This window comes from Bos grunniens, chromosome 19 (assembly GCF_055505025.1).
Source record: "Bos grunniens cultivar Pamir isolate PY7600 chromosome 19, Bosgru_T2T1.0, whole genome shotgun sequence".
Lineage (NCBI taxonomy): Eukaryota > Metazoa > Chordata > Mammalia > Artiodactyla > Bovidae > Bos > Bos grunniens.
The window spans coordinates 13,659,522-13,686,454 of NC_141183.1; the positions used below are offsets into that span (position 1 = coordinate 13,659,522).

The 26,933-nt window shown below is 51.5% G+C and overlaps 1 protein-coding gene across 22 annotated transcripts in view; it reads right to left on the reverse strand.

The window, feature by feature from the left end:
- Positions 1–26,933, reverse strand: part of QTGAL (queuosine-tRNA galactosyltransferase) — a 128,011-nt gene that overhangs the window by 34,124 nt on the left and 66,954 nt on the right. For 17 of the 22 annotated variants that reach the window (XR_015147399.1, XR_015147398.1, XR_015147396.1 and 14 more), the window contains 2 exons: positions 9,866–9,961; positions 3,827–3,951 (listed from right to left, as the gene is read on the reverse strand). Coding sequence is in view for 17 of the 22 variants with exons in the window: in XM_086356821.1 (XP_086212947.1) it covers positions 3,827–3,951; positions 9,866–9,961 (221 nt within the window). In the remaining 5 variants the exon portion in view is untranslated. Of the gene's footprint in view, positions 1–508; positions 1,019–2,183; positions 2,599–3,826; positions 3,952–9,865; positions 9,962–10,610; positions 10,746–26,368; positions 26,919–26,933 lie in introns of those variants that run through there. The other 5 variants (XM_086356827.1, XM_086356825.1, XM_086356832.1 and 2 more) reach the window with 4 other exon arrangements.

Consider the following 26,933-nt stretch of genomic DNA (forward strand, 5'->3'; position numbering starts at 1 on the left):
CCTTTATTCTGTTACTGTAGGAAATCAAACTGATTTTGGAGAGTTAAACCAGACTTGTATTCATGATGCATTATCCTTTCCTATATATTACTGAATTTGACTTGGCAATATTTTGTGAATGATTTTTTGCACCTATTCTCATAAGGGATATTGGTCTGTAATTTTATTTTCCTATAATATTCTTGTAGCATTTTAAACTTCAGAGTCATGCTGGTCTTAGGGAGTAAGTGTGAAGCTCCTCCCTCCCAACACCCAATAGATCTTTCTCCTCTTCTATTTCCTAAAAGAATTCACGTAAGGTTAGTATTAGTCTCCCTTACATTTTTGATAGAATATATCAGTAAAGCCATCTGGCTTGGCTTTTCTTTATGAAAAGTTTTAAAATTACTAATCTAATTTTAATTATTATTTATACTTTAAGTATCTCTTGGATCTGTAGTGATGTCCTCTCTTTAATTCTCAGTATACTGGCAATCTGTGTTCTCTTAAAAATCAATCTTGTGAGAGGTTTTTCAATTGCACTGATTTTATTTCAAATCAATTCCTGGTTTTACTCATATTTTTCCTATTGATATCCAATTTCAGTTTTACCTTCTTTATTCCTTTTCTTCTATTTGAGTTTACTTTGCTGTTTGTAACTTTTAAACGTGGAGACTTAGATAATTGCTTTTTTCTTTAATAACATAAGCTTTTAAAGCCATAAAATTTTACTGTAAAACTCTGCTTTAGCTAAATCCCACAAACTTTTACACACTGTTTTGTCATTAGTTAAAATTTCCCCCTAGTATCCTTGTGATTTTTTTCCCTTGGTTGCTTAATTTCCAAATATTTTGGATATTCAAGATGTCTTAATGATTTCTAATTTATAAAACATACCCAGTATTTCAATCATTTGAAACGTGTTCAGACTTGCTTACTGGCCCAAAGTAATGTCTATCTTGTACTTTAAAAGTATGTATATTCTGGAGTTTAGTGTTCCTTGTAGATTCCCTGGTGGCTCAGATGGTAAAGCGTCTTCCTGCAATACAGAAGACCCGGGTTTGATCTCGGGTTCAGGAAGATCCCCTGGAGAAGGAAATGGCAACCCACTCCAGTATTCTTGCCTGGAAAACCCCATGGACAGAGGAGCCTGGCAGGCTACAGTCTATGGGGTCACAAAGAGTCAGACATGACTGAGCAATTTCATTTTCTTTCTGTCAGTTCAGTCGCTCAGTCGTGTCTGACTCTCTGCAACCCCAAGAACTGCAGCACGCCAGGCCTCCCTGTCCATCACCAACTCCCGGAGTTCACTCAGACTCACGTCCATCGAGTCAGTGATGCCATCCAGCCATCTCATCCTCTGTCATCCCCTTCTCCTCCTGCCCCCAATCCCTCTCAGCATTAGAGTCTTTTCCAATGAGTCAACTCTTCGCATGAGGTGGCCAAAGTATTGGAGTTTCAGCTTTAGCATCATTCCTTCCAAAGAACACCCAGGACTGATCTCCTTCAGAATGGACTGGTTGGATCTCCTTGCAGTCCAAGGGACTCTCAAGAGTCTTCTCCAACACCACAGTTCAAAAGCATCAATTCTTCGGCACTCAGCTTTCTTCACAGTCCAACTCTCACATCCATACGTGACCACAGGAAAAACCATAGCCTTGACTAGATGGACCTTTGTTGGCAAAGTAATGTCTCTGCTTTTGAATATGCTGTCTAGGTTGGTCATAACTTTCCTTCCAAGGAGTAAGCATCTTTTAATTTCATGGTTGCAATCACCATCTGCAGGGATTTTGGAGCCCAAAAATATAAAGTCTGACACTGTTTCCACTGTTTCCCCATCTATTTCCCATGAAGTGATGGGACCGGATGCCATGATCTTCATTTTCTGAATGGTGAGCTTTAAACCAACTTTTTCACTCTCCTCTTTCACTTTCATCAAGAGGCTTTTTAGTTCTTCTTCAGTTTCTGCCATAAGGGTGGTGTCATCTGCATGTCTGAGGTTACTGATGTTTCTCCCGGCAATCTTGATTCCAGCTTTCGTTCTATACTGTTCCTTACACGTCTACTGTTATGTTGGCTAATTAACAGTGTTGCTCAAATCTTCTGATCCTCAGACTTCCCAACTTCTAACAATTACTGAGATACGAATATTAAAATTTTCAACTGTAACTATGGGTTTGTCTACTTCTCCCTTTATTTCTACCAGTTTTTGCCTGTGTATTTTGAAACTCTGTGATTAGGGATATACACATTTAGGACTCTTATGTCCCCCTAGACCTTCACCCCATGTGTGCAGATCGCACTTACATTGAGTCAAGTTCATGACAATAAACTCCCTATGATGCTTCACTAGAGCTACTATATCAAAATTCAGATTTATCAAAAGACAAGAGAAATCAAGCTCTTTTGCTTAAAGCTGGAAAACAAAGAAGCTAAGCTTCAGTAAGGAATAGCGCCCGTGCAAAAGTTCAAGGATCTCCCAAATGAATATGAATACTGCAATCTGTGATCCCCTCACAACACATTCTCCAATCAGCATCACGCCCGCTGTGACAGTGGGCAGGAGACCTCTCTGGACAGCAGCTGAGCGGCCACGCCTTCCAACGAGTCTCATACCCTCTGGGGAAGAAAAGAGTCTCCTCTGTGTCCAGAAACTCAAATGCATGTCTTTGCCTCATGCTCTTTCCACTCAGAAAATGCCCTGATCACAGACCTGTTTCAGGGCTCCACTCCTCTCTGTCCCCAAGTGAGCAGCATCACGGTAGCACCGAGCGTCTCCACACTTGTGGTGGTTTGAAACAAAACACTCACACACACCTGCACAAACATACATGTGCACATGCACAGAGTTCAAACTAAAGAAAGAAACACACAGCTCGCTCGTCTTCACCCAGCCTGCACTTCGGGCGCCTCCCCTGCCCTACCCCTGGCAGTTGACCTCCAGCTTTGGAACCTGGGAGGCCGTGAGCCACGACAAGGAGGGGCCGGCCTTTGCGATGGCCTCGTAGGGGATGACCCAACCTCTCCCCCAGCCGGCCTCCCCCTGGTGGGCAGAGAAGGAAGAGGACGCCCCCAGCCCACCTGTCATCACATCAGTGGTGCGCTGGGCTCATTCTGAGTCCTTTCAGCTCAAATCAAGTGAGAACAGGACCCGCAGACAACACCCACTTGTGGATTCTGTGTGTGCCCAGTTGCTCAGTTGTGTCCAGCCTTTGGACTGTAGCCTGCCAGGCTCCTCTGCCCATGGAATTTTTCAGGCAAGAACACTGCTGTGGGTTGCCATGCCCCCTGCAGGGGATCCTGCTGACCCAGGGAATCGAACCCACGTCTCCTGTGTCTCCTGCATTGCAGGCAGATTCTTTACCCACTGAGCCATGGTCCAGTGGTTAAGAATCTGCCTGCCAATGCAGGGGACACGGGTTTGATCCTCAGTCCAGGAAATACAATCCCATGTGCCACGGGGCAACTAAGCCCCGTGTCACAACTACTGAGCTCATGCTCTAGAGACCTTGAGCCGCAACTACTGAAGTCCAAGCGCCCAGAGCCTGCGCTCTGCAATAAGGGAAGCCACCACAATGAGGTGCAGCTAGAGAGCAGGCCCTGCTCGCTGCAACTGGAGACAGCCTGTGCAGCAACAAAGACCCAAAGCAACTGAAATAAATAATAAAAGTGAGAGCAGACACTTAGCCTTGATCCTGAGGAAAATGCTGGTCCACAGACTGGGGATGACCTCCCTCCTGGGAGGCCATGGGCTCTGGTGTCAGCCACGCTCCCAGGTCCCCACCTTGGGGCAGAGACCTGACTGGGTCCCCCCACCCCACCCAGTCTGGACCCCAGGACCACGTACTCGAGGACGGAGTGTGTGGCCGCGCCGGGGTGGTAGCGGTACAGGAGGAGGCTCTGGTCCACACGGACGACCCCGCCGCCCTTCCTCAGGTGCTCATAGAAGAACAGCAGGTCCTCAGGGACACCCTGCAGGATGAAGAAACATGTGTCCACTCAGAACAGAGCCTTGGTTCAGGCAACAGGAGATGGAGGTCGGCCTGGGGCCCCCATACTTGAGCCCAGCCTGACCGGTGAGGCCTCAGCTGGAAAACAACACATCCAGCTGCCCCCAGCTCATGGCCAGAGCTAGGCAAACGTGACCATAAGAGGCGGCTCTGGGACAAGAAGGTGCCCGAGGAGTAGACCCAAGCCCTGTAGTCACTCTCACTCACGGCCTCCAACTGGACCCTGGACCCCACTGCCCCCTCCCTGTTGACGGGCACACTGCTCTGAGGGTCTGCAGGGTCCCACGGGGTCCTCCTGTCCTGTGAGAACCCAGGCCTCCCACCCTCGTCTGGAGAAGGGCTCAGATCAGGGCTGGCTGGCGGGGCTGCAGCTGCCCTGCTGGTCAGTCCGGGGCTGGGGGACCTCAGTCCTGACGGGGATAACAATCACAGCTCCTTCACTTCCTTGAGTTCAAGGTGAAAACCAAGAAAGCAGAGGGTCTGGACAGGAGGTCACCCAGGGCGTGACTGGTGAGCAGAGCCCAGCAACAGCTGGGCAAGCTGCCAGGACCCCTGCTCCGGGCAGAGGCTGGTTTCCCCACAGTGCAGAGGCTGCTGTGCGCCGGCCCCAGCCTGTTCTGCCTCTTCAGCCCAAGCTCAGGTCAGGGCAGCGCCAGCACCACAGTGGGGCTGACTGTTCCCGGTAGAGCCAATGTTGCTCACCCAGCTCATCCACCCTGAGGGGAAGGTGGCATGGCTGGCCTCTGAGGTCTCGACGCCCTGGTAGAGCCCCGTGGCCGTTACCCTTGGGGAGAGAGGGGACTCCTGGCCGCTTCTGGCCAGCTTCTTGGCCCAAGTGTATCCCCGGACTGGGCCCTATGCACCCAGCCTCTGGGGTCTGTGATGAACTGATGCCCCTTGTCTGTGATCACCCGGCCATGAATTCTGCCACCTCCTGGCTCAGGCCTGAGAGCCACCCTGTGGGCAGCCCACTGGGCTCACTTCTGAGCTGCCACACTGAGCGCCGCATCGGTCCCCACACAGAGCCACCCCTGCCCAGGGAATCGCTGCCAGGGGGTCTCAACACACGAGAGACTGATGGGGCAGCAGGCCGCATAGGAAAGCGACGCAGGAGCCGTGCAAACAGCCTCACTTCCAGCATCAGCTGCTGAGTCATTCCGTGACTTGATGGACCACTGTGGTGACTGAAGTGTTTTCACAAAGACCACAAGTCATGAAAGGATTTATACCAGAATGTTAAAAGTCAGCTTTCACAATTGTGCTTGCACGCGCACTGCAACTAGAGAGGAGCACCCACTAGCCCCACCCAGAGAAAGCCGGCAAGCAGCAATGAAGACCCAGTGCAGCCAAAATTAAGAAAAAAAAAGTTTGCAGCTCAGCTAAAAGTCGTCCACAGTTAAAGAAAGACAAAAGGACCCCACACAAAAGTTCAGAGCAGATGTGTGGTGATGGGCTCACCGGTGATTTGTATATTCTTCCTTTTGCTAATTTTCTGCATTTTCAAAGGCACCTTTCAAGAGCACATTGTAACTCTGCGCTTTATAGATTTAGGAAGGAGAGAGGATGTCCTCTCTGCTCATGACCAGTAGGAACTCAACCCCAGAGTTTTCTTATTTCTGGCAGAGAGACAACTGAGAATTTAGCCAGAGAAGGTGGAAAACCAGGTCCTGAGGCCCAGTCCTCCGTGGGGACAGGGGCCTGAGAAGATTGGGGGAGTCACCCCTGCCCTGGGGACTCTTGGGGTGTGGAAGGGCGTGTGCCCTCAGAGGTGTGGAGAAAGGGGATGAGGGTCCTGTGGGATGAAATGGGAGAAGCAGGAGACACACTCTCCTCCCCTTCCTGCCCTCAACGCTGCTGTACTTCCCTGGGGTCACACAAGGGGCGACCCTGGGGCAGGAGTCCTGTGAACAGAGGCTACACAAAGCCAGCGTGACGGGAAACAGAAAAACACTTCTGTGAACAGACAAGCACCCCAAACAAAAACACCACCACCAAAAATCAAGGAGAAAAAAATTCTGTGAACAACTCTCCACGTGAAATCACACGTCCTCCACAAGGCTTGAGAACGGGGCAGGCCATCTTGAACCAGAAATTCCGTAACAGAGCTGGACCCGTGCAAAGAGTGCGTGCAAAGACAGAGGAGAGGGGAGTAGCCTGGGCTGGGGGCGTGACCGCAGGTGGGCTTCTCTGGGAGGCGAAGCTCTTTCGTAACATCAGACGGTGGTGATGGTTGTACATCCCCGTGAATGTGCTGAAATACACTGAACTGCACATTTAACAGGTGAATTATACGAATTATACCCCAATAAACCTTTTAAATAGGAGAGGATTGACTGAACTCAAAATAGAAATAGAAGAAAAAGACAAAAATTATGTGAGAAATGAAGACGAAATTAGTTCTCCAGGGAAATCAGATCTGAATAAAAATAAGGGGCACTGAAGAAACGTAGGAAAATAAACAAGAAAGTGAAGATTAAGAAAATTAAATAATAAGGGTTTAAGAGAGAGTTGTTGAAATGGAAGACAAAGAAAATCTAGCCAATGTATAATGAATATTGAAATAGAAAACCACAGCAACAGCGGACAACTGAAACTTAAAACTATAAGCCAAAAAGAGATAAGAGCAGACCTGGTTCCCACATCGGAACCAGACCACGTCGGAACCCAGTGAAACCAAGAGTCTTTAACAACAAGGGGGGAATTCCGCTATTGCCTCCAGGTGAGTCTGAGGAGTGTCAGGCAGAGAGAGGCAATGGGGAGCTGTGTCCTTAGGACAGGAGGGAAGGTGTGGCCCAGGGTTTTCTGTGCAGTCCATCCCTCCTTTGTGTGTCCAAAACCATAGCGTCAATGTGCAGGAACAAGGAACGCCATGGCCCTTCAGACGTGGGGAAGCCTGACGTGTGAGGCTGAGTCCAGGGACTCGGACAGGCACCTGGGGACTCAGCATGGGGCCCGCCTTCTGATGTGAGCAGAAATCACACATCAAAATCAGGAGAGAGAGAGGGAATAGGCTTGACTGCCATTCAAGCAACAGGTAGGAGTCAGAATACTTTCAAAAACAAACACAAAAAGCTGAGCAGGAAAGGTTTAAGAAGAGCATATGGAATTAAGGGCATTCGATACAGAGATGACAAAATACAAACTTTCTTTGATACCAAGAGAGGTTTCTAAGGCACGAGAGAAGATGCCAGCTCCTGGCTTTGGGTGTCTGAGAGGCCAACCTCTGCAGCACCTGTGAGGCCCAGGCTCAGAGCGGGGGGCGCCGGGGCAGGGAGATGACACCCACAAAACAGAGGTGGACGCCCCAGCCTCGCTGCCCTGATGTCCTCGGGACAGAATCGGGGCGAGCATAGGTGGGAGTGAGGGAAGATCCCAGAACACAGAGACCAAGGATGGGAGGAAATACCCACGAGCACGCATCTGACCCGGAACACCAACACCTCAACAAGACGACTCCACAGGGATTTCTCCGGCGGTCCAGGCCCCCTGCGCTGGAAGCATCAGATCAAGCGACTAAGACTCCGGGCTTCCAATGCAGGGGCCTGGGTTCGATCCCTGTTCGGGGAACTAGATCCCACAGAGTCTGAGTGCTGCAACTAAAGGTCCCACGTGCTTCGACAAAGATGGAAGATCCTGTGTGCCGCAACCGAGACCTCCCGGGCCACATAAATAAGATGCTCCACCCAAACCCGGGCAGAAAAATGGATGCTTCATAAAACAGGAGCAGCCGATCCACACATGAAAAACTGCTCAACATTGTAAGTCACCTAGAAAACGTAGATTAAAATACAACAGGAAACCACACAACTCCAGTCAGAATGGCTAAAATGCAAAGGAGCCTGGGGCCCCCACCTCCAGAGAGGGGGTGGCAGCTCATAAGCCACACAGCGACTCCAAACCTGAGGATCTTTCCAACGGGTGCAAAGGCACTTCTGAAAAGTGTCTGCCGTGCCGGGTAGCAGCTCTTCTGAGCAACCACGACCCACTCCGGGCCATCCCCGCCCTCAGAAGAGCTCTGTTCTGAACCAACAAACACCATTTTGGTCACTTTCTTTTTGGTTTAAGGGCCTGAAACAGTTGTCTCCTGGGAACATCCAGACCTCTCAAAAGCTGGGTGCCGTCCCACGCCCTCCTCCAACTCTCCTCTTCCCTTCCACCTCACTCTGGGAGTGCATCTTCCGGATTTAAGACCTGAGCACCTTGTGGGCTCAGCTCATGCCCGCTTCGTCCTCGTTTATCCCATCCTGCTCTGGGACCTTTAGCACCTCAACTGTCCCGGCGGCTCCAGTTCCCTGTTCTTCCCTTCTGGGTGAGAGCTGCAGCCTCCCGGACTGGGACAACCAGCTGAGGACCAGCCCCCAGCACATGGTGCTCCCTCAAATGCATTCCACAAAGAACTTCAGCTCAACCTGTTTTCTTGGGGGAGGGCCTGAAGGAACCAGGAAACACCTCATGTCCTCACCTGGAGGTGGGCTTCACAGCCATCTGTGACCCCCTCCTCATGCCACATCCCTCACTTGCTGCAGCCACGGCCCCAGCCCAGCCCAGGTCCTTGGTCCCTGAGCCCCGATTCCTGTACAAAGAGAGGGATGGACTTTCTTTTCCTTCCGCAGCTGTCTCTCCAGGAAGAATTAACTTGTGCTAAGAGGCCTGACGCACTTCCCGTCCTGAAGTTGGTCATGGCTGCAATTTAGGGAATGCCTCCTGATGACCATCTTGGAGCTACTTGCCGCAGAGGAATGAGAACAGGTGCTTGGACTCAGCACCAGTGAGAGCGGCTTTTGCAGCACCTGCTTAGTGGTGGGGAGACTCATGGCGTGTCCCTTTGCTACCCCCATGCCTTGATTTCAAGGAGAATCTGTTGGCAGAGAGGACACTCCGCCATCTCTCTGGCCTTGGCCCCCTGCAGCCCCCAGTGGGAGTCCCTGGGCAGAGTGTGGCTACGCGCTCACGAGACCCTCGAGGACAGGGAGGGCCAGTGGAGCTGAGGCGCAGACATTCCCCAGTCTGGCCAGTCCTGAGGACAGGCGGGCTGGGCCCCTGGTTTGTACACGCGAGACCAGCATGGAGGGCGTGTCTGGGTAGTTATGGGAGGGACTGTCTGGCCAGGGTCCAGCGCAGGGGGCAGCTGAGGAGCCGGCCTCTCCCTGGGGGGTGGTCAGAGAAATGCTGGGTGGGGTCCGGGAGGAGGGGGCCCCAAGCCAAGGATCCCCTGGGCCCCTGGCAGTGGGTGACGGTCCCCGCCAAAGTGGAGAGAAGACTGTGAGCGGGCTGGACGGGGGCCAAGGTCCTGGGGCAGACGGTGAGCCTGGGCCTGCGTCACCCCCACCTTCTGGCCTGATGGGCGTTAACACGTCTGGCCCACGGGCTCCATCCACCACGAGACCAGAACACACGTCTCAAAGCCAATTTAAGGAGACTTAAAGGAAAGCAAACTAATCAACCTTGATTTACCTTCTGACCGTCGGAGTGTTCCCTCTAAGGCCGTCGAGGAGGGACAGCAGGTCGGGGTCTGTGTCCCCGTTTCTAAGCCAGAGGCCAGCGTGGGTCCTGCCCTGCGGGGGAGGCCCAGGCCAGCTCGCCCCCGGTGCTCCGGGGCCGCCACCCTCAGGGGAGCGAGGGGTGCTCCTCTCCCACTGCCGCCCAGGGTGGCAGGGCGGCACTGCCCGTGTCCTGCGTTTTCCCACAAACAGCCCTTAAACCAGGATGAGGTGGCCGCGTGGGTGTGAGCCCAGAGCAGACGCCCATGGTCTTCACACAGAAACCTGCTGCTCCCGGGGAGGCCCAGCACCCACACGCAGCCCCAGGGAGCGCTGGGAAGGCCCTGAAAGCCCCTCCCCGCATGCCCAGAGGAGGGATCCATGGACCACACTTACCCGCCCGCCCTCATCAAACGGGCCCACGTGGGCGAACCAGGCTCGGGAGCAGAACCAGGTGGGCATGATCACGGTGGGGCCGTTGGAGGTAAACACCTGGAAACAATTAGCATCGACACAATTAACAGAGAAGAACAGTTGTCACACAACCCCTCGGGTTATCTCCCAGAAAATCACTCAGAAAGTGATAAACCGTGCATGGCCCTTCCCTGTCAGTACAAAGGCTCAAGTGGCTCTAGAGGCAGATCAATGGTGTCCGGCTCCCCAGGCGGACAGACAGGGGGGATCCCCACCCCCAGCTCCTCGGGGCTGTGCTCTAATCACTCCCTGATCGAGCTTCACCTACACCCTAATGAAAAGGAACGCCTGAAAGGAAGAGCGACGACAGAGAGGAGCTGCGTGTCCACCACGGGGGCTTTGTCTGCCTGACTGGGGGTGGCTGGGCTTGGGGGCTCCAAGCTCTTTATTTCTACTAGGTTATAAAGTCTGCACTTGTGCCATGGACTCTGTGAGAACCTGCCTGACGTCAGGCCCGACCTGCACCCAAATCAGGGACAGTGTGAGGCTGTGAGCACGTCTTGGGGACAGGGAGTCACGCCCAGAAGCTAAGCTGGAACAGAATGGGACGGACAGACCCCCACGCTCTGTGCCTGGGACAAGTTTCTTCTGTACTTGGACATGGTTTGTGAACACCCAGCAGCAGACAGTCACTTGGGACAGCCCACCCCTTCCACGCAGCCCTCACCTGCCAAGCTCGCTCAGCCCCGAGCAAGCCTGTCTTCTGCACTTTTGCTTCGAGACACTTCCACCAGAGACTACTCCCTGCCTAGCCCCCGCCTCTCAAGCTTTCTGCTCACTCAGGAGCCTCACCGACCACAGGTGGCTGGGGGAACCTGTTTGTGGAACTTTCTCTTTGGTGATATAGGGAAGGGGCGAGGCTGCTGTGGTGACTAGGGCTTGGTGATTGACATGGGATCCCCCCTGCACCCCACCCCACCGTGGGCTTAAGAAGTGGAGCGGCTGCTGACGTGTGGGTTCTGAGTTTTAAATGTGGTTTCCAGCAAGACAGAACTCGTGAGGGTCTTAACAATCCTCTTAGAAATTTGCCAGTCATCAGTTCTAGTCACTGTTTGAATTGTGTGTAGGTGAAGGAATGTCGTGTCTTAACCTGGTGTGTGAAGTGTAGCGTGTGAGCCCCTCTGTGTACAGGTGCCCCCGTCTGTCACCTGAGGCTGCCAGTGGGTGCCCCTTCCTTGTCCTGCAGCAGAGCAGGGGGCTGAGGTCCTGTCCAGATCAGCCCCTGACCACGGGAGCCGTGGAGCCCTCGGGAGAAGGTGTTGTAGGCTTAATGAGCATATCCCACCTCTAAAACCCCAGGGACTCATTATAAGAAACCTTGAGCAAAACTGTCTTAGAAGAAAAACAACCCTTTCTTCGATGAATGGCCTGTTGTGGCCACTTCCTGCACTCAGGTCACGTGTTCCTGGATGTGAAACATGGCCAGGCCCCAGTGTGGGTCAAGCAGGTCAGCAGGACTCAGGGCCAGCTCCCTGGCATAGTCACGATTCTGCCTCCACTGCTCCCACAAGCTCAGGCTGGTCCTGCCAGCCCACAAGGAGTGGAGAGGGGTTCCTGGCTTCCTGGGATTCGCCCTGCCTGTAGCCACAACACCTGGCCTGGGCCATGGAGGTTCTGCCAACAATAACTAGAGACCAGAACACAGGGCTCTTTCCCTTGACACCCTGGGGCACGAAGGATGTGGGGAAAATAAAAAAGGGACTGGGCCCCCCTCCCTCCCTCGCTGTACTGCCTGCATTGAGTCTGAGGCAGGGAGGGAGAAGGAGGCAGCACCCAGGAGCAAAGGGGTCTCCAGGGAGACCCAAACATCTGCCTCTCTCTGCCCTGGACTCTGGGCAGAGAGCCTTCAACCCAGACAAGCCCCTCACACACGCACACGCCTACACACATAGACAACACGCATCCCACAGCCTTGGGCAGGCGGGCCCTGAGGGCAAGCCCACCACCTGCAAGGGAGATTTGCAGGAATTGAAGACTCCTGTACTGAAGTCTGGAGAAGGCAATGGCACTCCACTCCAGTACTCTTGCCTGGAAAATCCCATGGGCGGAGGAGCCTGGTAGGCTGCAGTCCATGGGGTCGCAAAGAGTCGGATATGACTGAGCGACTTCCCTTTCACTTTTCACTTTCCTGCATTGGAGAAGGAAATGGCAACCCACTCCAGTGTTCTTGCCTGGAGAATCCCAGGGACGGGGAGCCTGGTGGGCTGCCGTCTATGGGGTCACACAGAGTCGGACACGACTGAAGCAACTTAGCAGCAGCGGCAGTACTGAAGTCAGCTCACTTCTGCCTTCATTAGGGGCGCAGGGCGGGCACCGGGCCCACCCTTCTCAGCCCAGAACACAAGCTCCCCCGCGCAGCAGTGCAGCAGCCTCAGCGGGTGAGGGTGTCTCAGGCAAGGCCCTGGGAGGAGGGCTAGCGTCCCCATGCTGGGCCTGGTTACAGCCATGCCTACCCACACCTCTGAGCTTGGGCGCCGTGTCCAGCCACGGCACTGGCTTAGAGCGACCGGCGTGTGCTCCTGATTCTGACAACACACTCGGCCCGGAGACCACCAAGCTGAACGTTTGGATAGTACACACAGGCCCTGCTCCCCTGCACCACTTCATTTGGCTGCAGCTGCTGAGAGGCTCACGCGGATGGCGACTCACACCACAGCTCAGGGCCCGGTCTGGTGGGGCCTCTTCCTGGCCTGCAGGCGGCCTTCTCCATGTGGCCCCACATGGCGGCAAGAGCTCTGGCGTCTGATCCCATCACAGGGCTCCACCCTCACGGCCTCAGCTGACCCCAGTCACTCCCAAAGGCCCCGTCTCCTAGTCCCATCACATTGAGGGTTCCGGACCTCAAGACAAGGATGGAGGACATGGGCATTCAGTCCAGGACAGGTCCACCCCATTCTCAGACCTCCAGCTCTGCCCTGTCCCCCAGTGGCAAGTGCTCCCGAGCCCTGAGCCACAGGCATTCGCACCCAGGAGCCCATCAGCAATGACCACTCATCTCTAATTGACCCCAAGCTCCAGACTACAAACCTGGCTGCCCACTAACATCTTCCCTTAGTTGCATGAGGGACGACTCCAATGACTTACAATTTTGTTGAGCATGATCAACACGCAACACATGGTACATATTTAAAGTTTGATGAATGTGACCAAAGCTTACACACCCAACCACCCCATCCCCAGCTTCCTTGTGCCCTTGTCCGTCCCCCGGGGTGAGCTTCCCACCTCCCTCCCCCAGGCAATTGCTAACTTGCTTTTTTGGGGGGCGGGCACACACTGCTTTCAGGATCTTAGTTCCCCAAAAAGGGATCAGACCCTGGCCCTTGGCAATGAAAGTGTGGAATTGTAACCACTGGACCACCAGGGGATTCTCTGATTGGCTTGCTATCACAAGTAAATTACTTGCGTTTACCAGGATTTCACCGAGTCATGCAGTCTTTTCTGGTTTCTTGCACTCAGTACCATCTGTTCGCTCTGAACGACAGCTGTTTTCCCTTTTGCCTGTTGGATGCGGGCTGCTCCTAGTTTATGTGGCGAGCATCTGGGTTTAAGTCTCTAGGCTTCTGTTTCTCTCAGGTAAACACCCGGAGGGGATGACTGGATGAAAAGGCAGTTGAATGGACAGCTTCTAAAAAATCTGCTAAACTGTTTTCCAGAGTGGTTGGATCATTTGAGTTCCCACCAGCAGCAGTGTGAGTTCCCGTTGCTCCACATTCTTGCAAAAACACGTGGGATGGCCAGCCTTTTTATTCTAGACCTGCTGACAGGTTTGCACTGGTATCTCACTGAGGATGTAACATTTTTCTAATGGTGAACCATGCTGAACTAATTTGCCATCCATATACCTTATTTGATAAGGCATCTATTCAAATCATCGGCCCATTTTTTGGGGGGACGTTTATTTTCTTATCATTCAGCTTTGAGAGCCCTACAGAGCTCTGGGCACAAGCCCTTTATCAGAAATTATCTGCAAATATTTTCTCCCATTCCCCTGACCTGTCTTTTCCTTCTCTTAACAATGTCTTTCAAAGAAGTTTCCAACGTTCTTGAATTCCAATTGACCCATTTTTTTCCTCTTATTAATTGGGATTTTGGTATCTTATCTGAGAACTTTTTTGCCTAACCCAAGGATGTAAAGATTTTTTTCCCTAAGTTTTCTTCTAGAATTTTTACAGTTTTAAGTTCTACATTTCGTTCTAGGATCCATTTTGAGTTAATTTTCACACACAGTGTGAAGTTTTAAAGTTCAATTCTATTGCATATGGATATCCATGTGTTCCATCTGTTTGAAGATGATGCTCTTTTCCCACTGAACTGCATTTGCACTTTGATAAAAGATCAGTTGTCTGTGCACACACAGGTCAATTCTGGACTCTACTCCGTCCCTTTGATCTATCTTCATGCCAGCACACTTTGTCTGGATTAGCCTTGAGGTCGGGTAGTGCTTGTTCCCTAACCTTCTTCTTTTTCGGATGAACTTTTGACTATTCTAAATCCTTTGCATTTCCAACAAATTTTAGAATGAGTTTGTCAATTTCCATTAAAAACAACAACAACAAACAACCCTGCTGTGATATCAACTGGGATCATGATGAACATACAGATCAGTCTGGAGAAGACAGACATCTCAGCAACACTGAGTCCTCCACCATGAGCACCGTGCATCTCCCCATTCACTTAAGGCTTATTTCTTGCAGTAACTATACTGGTTTCCTGTGGTTGCTGTCACAAATTACCACAAACTTAGTGACTTAAAACAACAGTGGTTTATTTTCTTAAAGTCCTGGAGGCCAGAAGTTCTAAGTGAGTCTCGCAGTGTGAAATCGGGGTGTCAGCAGGGCCTTGCTCCATTCAGAGGCAGGGGGACCATCGTTCCAGCTTCTGAAGGCCACCAGCACCACTCGCCCTCCCTGGCTCAGGGCCCCTCTCCTGTATTCACAGTCAGTGGCTTGGTGTCTTATCTGTCTGGGTCAAATCTCCTCTGACTCCTCTTATAAGGACACTTAGGATGGCAGGGCAGTCTTGAAGTCCTTCATCACATCCGCAAAGACACTTTTTCCATTTAAAGTAACATTTCCAGTGTAACCCCCAATTCCCAGGGGACATCTGTCAGATGTTTACAGACCTTTTCAGAGATTACACCTGGGGGTGGGAGGGGTGAGGAGACGGGGAGGGGCCCTCCTGCTATCTAGCTGGGACAGGGGAATGAAGTTTTAACTGTGAGGAAACACACTACACCCTCATGTTGCTGCAATTAAAAAGACTGACACCACCAAGTGAAAATCGCACAGGTTTCGGGGAGGACAGTGAGACAGAACCACTTTGCAAAGCAGCTGAGCAGGTGCTCAGACCTTCTGCACAACCAGTCGCTCCACTCCTGGGCACACACCACACAAAACCTGTCCACGAATGTTCCAAGCGGCTTTCTTTAGAGCAGACAAAACACATTAGAGCCTAAACATTATGCATCAACCGTGTATGGCAGGATGCCATAGTGCAGACGCAACACATGCGCCCCCAGCAAAAGAGCAACCGATGTGCACGCAACACAGGTGAACGTCAGCCAAGAGCGGCCATTAGTTTTATTTGTGTGGAATCCTAAAAATGGGAGTTTTAACCACTAGCGACAGAGATAAGGTTAGTGGTGCCTGCAGTCGAGGTACAAAGACACAAACTTAAAAAGTCTTTAACAAAATCTTTGCTGCCACGCAGCAAGCTGCTGGCATGAGCGTCCTGAAGCCATCAGTACAGACCTGAGTCCTGTGACTCCCAGCATCTCAGCATCTGGGTGTTTGAGGGGGTATCCTTGGGGGTTGGGAGGGGGTCTGAAAGGTCTGTGAAGCCAGGCCTACAGCCAACAAACGCCACAGAAGGGCCCCTGAGGCCCTCTGGACTCAGCATCATAGAGCAAATACAAAAATGTCAGTGCCAACAAACGTGCTCCGTAATTTCCCGACAGTCAGAAAAAAAGCTGATTTCACACTATTATTTGGAAACCATTATAAAGCAAAACAGAGCATCCTGTTTTCAACGCTGACTTGCCAAAACTCCAGACGCATTTTCTGGTGAGTGACTCCACAGCTGCACACCTGATGTTCCAGCTGTTTCCCCCGGTTGTGGGACTGACCAGAGAAAACAGACCCAGTCCCCAGACACACGGGTGCATGAAATGAGGCTTTGAGTGTAAAATGCACATCAGATTTTGAAGACCTGGTATGAAAAAAAGCATGTAAAATATCTCACTGATATTTTCATATTGATCACATGTTGAAAGGATAATATTGTGTATACATTAGACTAAAGAAGGTATTATTAGAGTTAATCTGTTTTTAAACCTTTTTAATGTAACTACTAAATTTTTTTAAATTGTATTTTGGCTTCCATTTGTGACTCATCTTCTTTCTTTTTTAATTTGAAGTATAGTTGATCCACAATGTTGTGTCAACTTCCACTGCATCACATCATATTTCTAAGTATCTGTCCCCAAACAGTTCAATACGTTCTTCTCCTTTCTTTTTAAAAACAGTTTATTTTCAGAGTTGCTTTTTTCTCTTTTTAAATTATTTATTTGGCTGTGCTGGGTCTTAGCTGTAGCGTGTGGGATTTTCAATCTCTGATGTGGCATGCAGGATCTTTTTAAGCTGCAGCAGGAGAACTCTTAGGGGGACCCAGTACCCTGACCAGGGATCGAACCTGGGCCCCCTGAATGGAGCATGGAGTCTTAGCCACTGGACTACCAGGGAAGTCTGTCAATCCATTCTTTAAGTGGCATAGGGCCATGAGGTAGCAGGAAATGCACAGAAACAGCAAAGGCTAGTTCAGACAATGGGCAGCACCGGTGGGAGGGAAGGAGTTTAGTCAGCAAAGAGCGAGGCTATCACCAGACTGGCCGAGGGTCAGGCCTGGGCAGCTGTGGAATTTGTGAGCACCAGCCTTCCCTCCTGCATTGCCTGCTGCTTTGGTAGGACCACCAAATATTTGGAAATTAAAACAAAGTATTTCTAGATTTCCATGGGTTGAAGAGAAAAAAAAAAAAAAAAGAGAGAAACTTAGAAAATATTTTAAGCCAAAGGAAAATGAAAAGAACAATATATTAAAATCGTGGGAAGCAGTCAGAACAATAGAGAAGATTTTATAGCTTGAAACATTTATATTCGAAAAGAAGGTCTCAGATCAATGATCTAAGCTTCTACCTTAAGTAGAGAGGAAAATAGCAAAGTAAACAGAAAAAGGATAGAACAGATACAAGAACAGACATCTGTGAAATAGAAAATGATCAAGAACATCAATAAAACCAGAAGCTTGATCTTCAAAAAAACACCAGTGATATTGATAAATATCTACCTTATCAAAAGTAGATACAAATGATCAATATGAGAAATAAAAGAACATGTCACTTTTACAAAACTACAGACATTAATAAGGAAGTAAAGGAACATTGTTAAGTTTATACCAGTAAATTCAATGACCAGATAAAATGGACAAATTCTCAGATGTTCCAGCCAAGGAGACCAGGTGCCTGATCTGGGGGGAAGCAGGAAAAATGCCACAGATGTCCCCAGCCCACCATAAGCCCAAGAAACTCGCCTGCCCACTTAATCCACAAACCATGACCATTGACAGCAAACTGTTGCAAGCCCTAAGTTTGGAGTCGCTGGTTGCTGCTGCTGCTGCTGCTAAGTCGCTTCAGTCGTGTCCGACTCTGTGCGACCCCATAGACGGCAGCCCACCAGGCTTCCCCATCCCTGGGATTCTCCAGGCAAGAACACTGGAGTGGGTTGCCATTTCCTTCTCCAATGGAGTCGCTGGTTAAGCAGCAGTAAATAACTAGAACCAACTAAGTGTCTGTTGGATGGCCTCAGTGGTGGAGATACCACGACCAGAAGGTAAGAGAAGCCAGAAAGGCCACAGGCAGCCGTGCTCGGTCCAGGGCTGGTGTGGAGGGAGTGATGCAAGAGGACCACCCCCAGAGCTGGAAGAGGGAGCAGAGCCCTCGGGGTCACGGTCCTTCATGGCTGCCACTGGGACCCCCCACACATGTCCCCAGTAAGGACACTGGCCCAGGGGTGTCTGGGGTCCCACAAACCCCACATCCAGGATGAGGGCTCTGAATGCAGATTTATGGAGCAGCTGCTAGCCAAGAGGCAAAGATTTGGACCTATTTCCTCCCGTTTCATGGCTGAGTTGTCACAGCAGCAGCACCCAGTGAACCCTCCTTGGGTCAGGCGTGTTGTTTGTGGACTGCATACTGGCCCCCAAAGGGACAGTCACCCAGGGCCCAGAGCAGGCCTCCCCGGTCCTGCCAGCCCCAGTGCCCGCATGCACAGTGGGCACTGCTGTGTTATCCATGGTGTCTTACTCCATGAGGTGGGGCCTGTCCACCTTGGCATCTGACCTCCAGACTGAACCCATGGAAACCTCCATGTCCTGGAAATGTTTTCCACTTGCAGCTCCAGTGCTGGGCTGGAGGAATGATGGAAGGAATCATTCGAAGTTCCAGAGAGATTTGCCAGCAGCTCTTTCAAAAAAGGCACCAAGGTTTCCAGCATGTGAATACGCAGCAGCTGATGAGGACGCTGCTGGGAAATGTTCTCATGTGTGGCTGGTTCAAGGAGTCCAAGGGTCAGGTCTCCGCAGCTGATCTGCAATGGTCGGCCATCTCATAGGCCCTGAGGGGCCTGAATCAGTCTGAATCACTGAACTTTCTGGAATTATTGCAGGACAGATGACCACAGGCTCGGGAACCCCTTCACTCACAAACCATCACACGAAAACTGGCTACATATGGCCCAGGGAAGCCATCGGATTCATCAACTCTTCTCGCCCATGCTCAACCATCACCTATTTCTCTGAGTTGTCCAGCACCAGGAATGAGGAACAAGGCCCACCCGCTAAATCTGAATCTAGGGCGGAACTGGATCTAGGGTGGAATTAATAGATTTCAGACAGGCCTTAAAATCTCAAATCCTAATCAGAGAGAACAGGGAGAGAAGGCCCACATCCATTCACAGATATGTGGTCAGTACTTCCCCTGGGACTAAAACACTAAAAAGTCACTTAGTAAATGGAATTAAGCAAGAAAACACTACAGCCTACCATGGGCACACTTTTTAAAGTATTTTGAGTAGAAAATTGATACTCGTTTGATATAAAATTGACTTGACATGAGAATGAAATGCAGAACGCTTGGGTTCCCCCTAAAATGAGAGAGAAACAAAGGGTTTACAGCAGGTTTAGAAGCAGCTCTGTGTCTGAGACCGTGTTGACCACGACACCCCACGTGTCCTCACACGTCTCTGCGCTCTGTGGCCTTGTGGCCTCATGACGTCCCCCTCGGGGTGGGGTGGGGGGCTTTGTCAACATGCCTCCAGCACAGACAACACAGAGCATATGCGGGGTGGGGTGGGGGGGTTCTGTCAACATGCCTCCAGCACAGACAACACAGAGGATACGCCTGTCCGTCCACACGGGTGATGCTGAACTGAGACACCATAGCCAAGAGCTCTCCGTGGGCAGTTTTGCCCATAGGATGCCCAAGCAGGGCCAGCAGCTTTGTTCACACACATCCACACTCATCCCATGTGGACGGGGCCCAATTTACCATGCTTCCTGGTTCCAGAAACACCTGCTGAGCCACTTCCGATGTTGTCGTAGTGGAGGAAAGGTGTTGGTGGCTGGACTGGTTTTCTCTGCAGGAGAGTCTGGCCTGGCGACTGGGCACACGCTGCCCCGGCCAGCTGCTGGCCCACCTGGGGGCCCAGCTGCTGCAGAATCCCTCATCTTGCTCCCAACTTGGGGGTAGATCTGGGCCGGGCAGCACCCATGTGCCTCCCTCGACTGCTGAGCAGCCAGTGTTGGCCCTGAGAACCACTGCTTGGATCTCCCAGGGCCTACTGCTGCCGTCTGGGCAGCGCTATGTCCAGCCCAGGTCTGGCCAAGAGGCGCCTCTGACTCAGACCCCGTCCCTTGTGTCTGAGGTGCCAGTCATCCCACAGGGCAGTCAGCAAACCTGGCGCCACCCAGACTCCCATGACAGGGCAGGGGTGCCCATCCTGCAGTGCCCTGGCACCACGGCATCCAGCGGTGTCCTGCTCACCACGGGGCTCAGCGATTGCCCAGTGGGTGAGTGGGTGAGCTTGAGGGGCAGGACTGACCAGAGGGAATCCAGCTTGTGCCTGTGCTCTGCTCACACACGTGCAGGCACACCCGGCTGCGGGCATCCACTGTGACGGGAAAGGAGTGGGCGGACACTGTGTGGGGCTGAGCGCGCCAAGGGAGCCCCGTCTGCGTGGGCACAGGTGGACACGGTGCCCTGGGCAGGACACACACACTTGTTTCAACTGGGGTCCCCAGAGAGGAGCAGCCCAGTGCCTGTTGGGTATGCCTCACTGTCCCACCCTCGGCTCTGCAGGCCCTCATGATGAGGCCACGAGGGGCTGGAGGTCCCAAAAATCCTTCCAGGTCAGACTCAGCTGCAGGATGCTAGAGGTCAGAGCCTCACACGCTGACCCGTAGGGGCGGGAGGCCTGGGAGAGTCTCCAGGCCAGCGAGAGGGGTGGGCTCCACAGGGGAACATGGCCTGCACCAAGGCTGTGAAAAGGCCCTAAATTTGGGGATAAGGAGCAGCAGATGGGTAACAGGGCAGCAGCCAGGACCCCCAGACGCCAGCTTCCCACGGAGGTGAGAGGAAGGAAAGCCTGGGCAAGGGGCCAGCAGCACTGCCACAGCTCCGGCCGCTCGCAGCTCTGCCCGTGGGGACCTTACTTGTGCCGGCTGGGCCCTTGGGTGTGGGGACGCCGGGGGCCGTGGGACCAGGGGCTGTGGCCACACAATACCAACTGGCACCACCAGGAAGTTACATGCTGCCCTGACAGCCACCCCTCCTTAGCCTTACGGCTCATGTGTCAACCACATTCTTGGGTGGCCTTGACGAGCACACGCCCAGCACTTGAAACTCCTTCACACAGCCGACGCCAGGGATCCTGTGTCAGTGGAGGGAGCGCTGACCAGGTGGACCCCCACCCCTGGTCTCCCTGGAATGGGTGCCAAGGGCACTGCGCAGCCTGAGGCTGGCTCTGCCCTGAGCTCCCTGCTGGCTGCCGGCCACCCAGCACTGGGTTGGTGATAATGATAAAAAGGACAATGTCAGGAAAAGCCTGTCTGTCATTATTTGAGGAAATTGTTAAACTAACTCCTTTTGTTGAAAATGGGCAACGACAGGGAAGAATTATCCTTTTCATGACATTAAGCTCAAGCTTGCCCCTTGGGGGAACTGCCCTTCAGAGGAACATGAACTTGTCCTCCAGAAATGCCAAGGGTACTCTGTGTCCCTGGAGGTGGCAAAGCTGGGGGACCTCCGATGTGGGGGGCACGGAAGTGCCATCCCTCCAGCTGGGTGTGGGTTCATGGTCCAGCACCCCCGTGGGCCCGGCAGGGGCTGGCCTCGGGCCAGCTTCTCCCCTGCCATGTCTGTACGGTCTCAAGCTCTGCTTTGCGTCATTCATGCCTGTGCGTCCTAGGCAGGCGAGGACGGTGGGTGCCCAGGAGGTGAGCAAGGATCAGGAGTGGTGGAGGGAGGGTGGAGAGACGTTTGTTCCGGGGTGCTGCTGGCAGAGATGGGGGCACCCAAGAGCCGCTTGATGAAAGTGAAAGAGGAGAGTGAAAAAGGAGAGAAGGAGGGAAAGGGCAAAAAGGAGAGAGGGAGGGAAAGAGCAGAAAGGAGAGAGGGAGGGAAAGGGCAAAAAGGAGAGAGAGAGGGAGGGAGGGAAAGGCTGCATCTGGACTCCCCCTCTGGGACTGGTCATCGCAGGAGGATCTTCTCGGCTCTGTGCTTTGATCTCCAAATTCACGTTTCAACCTCCCCTTGGGGGAGGGAAGGAGGAAAGTTTTTTCTGAATGTGCAACAAAGCCTCCATCCAGAGCGGGCTTTGCAGGGCAGCCCCCACCCCCCGCCCCAACCCAACACGGAGAATTCCTTAACACCCAATTTACATGGAATCATTTCAGATTATACTTAATCACCGAGAGCAGAACACCTATAATTTTGGGGGGGGGGGGTTGCTCCTTCCCAGACATTTCTTAAAGCTTCATACTTTCTCTGTCTTATCGACCCCCGCCTGCCCCAATCCTATCTGAACAAGACGGAACAGTTTCCAAAGCATTTCGTAATGTTTCTCTCGATCTACAAAGAACAAAGCAAGAGGCCTCCGTCCCCACCTGCCACTCCCAGGGCAGCTCTCGACCTTCATGCCTCTCACTGAGCGTTGTTGGGGCTGCGAACCCCTGAACCCCGAGGGGCAGGTGTTTCTCGGGGCTGCACTTGCTGCTCCTCACTCTCACCTCTTTCCTCTTTCTTTCTCACCTTTTCACCTCTTTTTCACGTTTTGGTGAACTGGCATCTCCTCCAGGAAACATCTCACCCTGAATGACCTGAACCATGCCTGGGGGCTTCAACGGAAAGGGCTGCAGACCTCCTCACTGTGGCCTGGCTGTGCCTCGCGTCCTGCTGAAGGTCATCTGACTCAGTCCCAGCACCCGGTGTGGAGACGGTCACCGTGCTGGGGACTCAGACCCACTGATGCTCCAGCAAGGCCAGCAGGCGGCCTCCTAGCTCTTGGCTTCCTCTCTTCCGTCTCCAATCAAGACCCGTGGAAATCAAGTGCAATTCTTAAGCAATTTTATGATGAATTCCCTGGGTTTTTTGTTTTTTTTTTAACAATCAAAGGTAGAATTAAAAACAAACAAGAGAAGCCAAATTCAAAAAAAACCTTCCTTAAAATGATGTCCAGAAGACACCTGACTTTTTACCCTAAATCATTAAACATTTCTTCTTTTAAAGAGACACATATTTGATTCAAGTAGTCTAAAATATAATGACCCCCCAAAGAGTCAGTTTTTGGAAAAAAAGAAATACGTGGGGTTTTGCATAACAGGGCTAGGAGAAGGTACGCCAACACTCGGCCCTGCACACTTGGACTTGAGCACATGTTCTCCCAAAGAAGATACACAAATGGCCAATAAACACACAAGAAAGATGCTCAACATCACTGATCATTAGGGAACTACCAATCAGAACCATGAGATACCACCTTATACCTGTGAAAATGGCTACTATAAAAAAGTAGACAAAAACAAAAAATGAAACCAGAAAACTGTAAGTAATGACGAGGATGTAGAGAAACTGGAACTCTCTTATATTGCTGGCGGGAATATAAAACACTGCGGCTGCCATTCTTCAAAATGTTAACCATGTAACGATCCTGCAATCCTACTCCTGGGTATACACCCCAGAGAATCAGAAACAGGGACTGAAGCACAGTAGGGCAATGTTTTCACAGCAGCATTAGCCACAAAAGCCAGAAGGTGGAAATAACCCAGTGGCCCTCAAAACATGAATGGACACACAAAACGTGGTATATGATGCACTATTACTTAGTAACAAAAAGGCATGAAATTGTGACAGACACAGGCACTGCCACCACCCTACACTGCCTGAAGGCAGAATGGGAACAAAACATAAAAACAGGACAAAGAAAAGATAGAAGAAAGTACAAGTTCGGCGGCCGCTTCTTTTGGTCCCATCAGAACAAGGCAATTACTTTCAAAATTCAAAGAGAAGTTGGCTCGTCATGATGGTTTCTTTCAAGCTTTCTTTCGTTCCCGCTTCCAACAGCCACCCATGATTTCAGACTAGCAACAGCTGAGGGGTTGCGTCCGGCCTGTGCCTTAATACTCACATGAAGCCTCGGACACACCTGAGAATACGCTGGCTTTCCACCGGATCTGAGCCCCCGGGGAGCTACAGCAAAGGAACTATGAGGACAATCTCCCTGTTTGCTTCAAGGGTCCCCGCCTGCTGTCATTCTCCAGACCAGCCTACATCTGACTCCAATGAGCAGTTTATCTTCATTCTTTACCTCCAATAAATCGCACATGGAAACGGCCACTCAACACAGAGCTGACACCCAAGATGGCCTCCTTCTTAATGAGGAGACCAGGATAAGAATAAATCACATATTCGTGGGACCAGGAGTTTCACCAGCACATTCTAGCCAGTACCAGGGTGGGCTTGGCTCGGTCCATCACCTTCCTGCTCCCGGGCGGGGGCTGGCTTGCTCCAGATCATCCCTTTAGTCAATTAAATGACTCACACACACACACACACATACACACAAGAGCTGTGGTGGTCTTTCCTTTCCCCTGGGACTGTCCTATCCATGTTCTGTAGTGACAGAAGTGCAGTTGTTATCAGATGACTGCAGTGTGGGTGCAAGAGCCCCAGCAGAGGGCGCTCGGGCCGCGAGGAGGGAGCTGACCCGCGGGCAGCAGCAGCAGCGGCAGACCTCGTGGCTGACCACACACCACCTGGGAACACAAACGCACCTCGCCAGCAAACTGCTCAGAGGCGCCCCGTGAGGCGCCCGGTGAGGCTGCACACCTGGCGGGTGTGGACCTGCGTCTCGGCTGCTTCTCACAGGTTGAAGGGGAGTGGTCCCCTCCCACCCCCTCCTGCCTCCATCCCTCCATCCCCCCAAGGAAGAGACGCAGCTGGCTTCACCCCCCGTTCTCCCACCTGTGCCAGGTGGCTGGACCCTCTCTGCCCTCCTCACCCACAAGGAGGGCCCTGGCCCACCCACTGCCCTCTGTCCAGGAGTCTCAGCGAGTGGCCTTTGTCTCCAGCATGTGGGAAGTCATTTAGTGGGTTTTCAGCGATATTTTTACAAGTATATTCTTCACCTCGCCTCTACTTTGTATTTCTACAGGGACTGCATCCCTCCCCCTGGACCATAAAGTTTGTCTTCAGGGAAGAGCTCTCTTTACTTGAGGAGGGGTGAGCATGTGAAAGAAGAGTTTTTCCTTAGATGACCAGAAGCTGTTGTGAACAGATGAGGCCAGCACCCTCTGCGGGATGAGACCTGTTTGAGACAAGAGGTCCTGTCTGCAACCTCAGGACACATCTCAGTGATTTTCTTGGACCTTCAAGGATGACGTTCACTCAGTATGCAGACGTCGGAAGCCCCTGAACTCAAGTGGTGCCTGAAGTGAAGGTGGCAGCTGGGACTCAGGGCCGAACAGCACCCCTGCTCTCGTACCCAAGCGTGAGTCACAGTCTGTTCCCAAACACAGTGATTCACAACCAACTGGAGGATCAAACCTCTCCACAGCGGAGTCAAACAGCAACCCCTGCCACACAAAGGCAGCAGCAGTGGCCGTGGTTCCCAGAGGACCAACGAGCTCCTCTGGCTCATGTCTGGATGAGAAAAGGCAAGTTTTCAAGGGGCAGAAGGACCCAGATGGGGGGACAAGGGACACAATGCTTCTGGTCACTAGGCCACTGCAGGTGTCCTGCTGTGAACATAGGTCATGTGTGCCGGTAGGGACAGTCCGAGCTGAAGAGAAACAGAAAGGCCTATTATTTCATTAGGAAAACGAAGGAACACACACAGGTGAGCGGGAGGTGAGCATACAGGTGGGGGGTAGGTGAGCACACAGGTTAAGGGGGAAGTGAGCACCTAGGTGAGGGGGAGGTGAGCACACAAGTGAGGGGAGGTGAGCACACAGGTGAGGGGAGGTGAGCACACAGGTGAGGGGAGGTGAGCACACAGGTGAGAGTGCAGATGGTGACTCCCCAGGGGCATCAAGTTTACAGCAGATTCCCTTTCATCCATTTTTGTCTCTTACTGTCACTGCATCTTCTGGTTCTGTGTCACCAAGTGTCCTCTATAATCTAGTAATCTAGTTTCTGATTTAGATAATCTAGCTTCTTGGAACTTTGTGAAGCAGAAGAGGGCTCAGGGTCACACTGTTCTGGGTCCTGGCAGTTTGCTTTCGCACTCTCCCCTCGTTTTGCCATCAACCGAAAGTACATTTTGCGAAAAGACATTCTACGCAGCTCATACAAGTTAAAAACTGATTCCAGTGTGCCTCGGGAGTTTACAGCACAAACCGAAACATTTCCTAAGCTCCTGGCCATACTTTGTCCTGAATGAGTCCACCCTTGGTTCTCAAGAGAAGCACGTGAAAAGGTAAAGGTTCAGATGGACACTTCTTTTTTTTTTTTTTTTTTTAAACTTTACATAATTGTATTAGTTTTGCCAAATATCAAAATGAATCCATCACAGGTATACATGTGCTCCCCATCCTGAACCCTCCTCCCTCCTCCCTCCCCATACCATCTCTCTGGGTCGTCCCAGTGCACTAGCCCCAAGCATCCAGTATCGTGCATTGAACCTGGACTGGCATCTCGTTTCATACATGATATTTTACATGTTTCAATGCCATTCTCTCAAATCTTCCCACCCTCTCCCTCTCCCATAGAGTCCATAAGACTGTTCCATACATCAGCGTCACTTTTGCTGTCTCGTACACAGGGTTATTGTTATCATCTTTCTAAATTCCATATATATGCGTTAGTATACTGTATTGGTATTTTTCCTTCTGGCTTACTTCACTCTGTATAATAGGCTCCAGTTTCATCCACCTCATTAGAACTGATTCAAATGTATTCTTTTTAATGGCTGAGTAATACTCCATTGTGTATATGTACCACAGCTTTCTTATCCATTCATCTGCTGATGGACATCTAGGCTGCTTCCATGTCCTGGCTATTATAAACAGTGCTGCAATGAACATTGGGAACACGTGTCTCTTTCCCTTCTGGTTTCCTCAGTGTGTATGCCCAGCAGTGGGATTGCTGGATCTTAAGGCAGTTCTATTTCCAGTTTTTTAAGGAATCTCCACACTGTTCTCCATAGTGGCTGTACTAGTTTGCATTCCCACCAACAGTGTAAGAGGGTTCCCTTTCCTCCACACCCTCTCCAACATTTATTATTTGTAGACTTTTGGATCGCAGCCATTCTGACTGGTGTGAAATGGTACCTCATAGTGGTCTTGATTTGCATTTCTCTGATAATGAGTGATGTTGAGCATCTTTTCATGTGTTTGTTAGCCGGATGGACACTTCTTAATGCTTTCGGTGCTTAAAAGATACAAA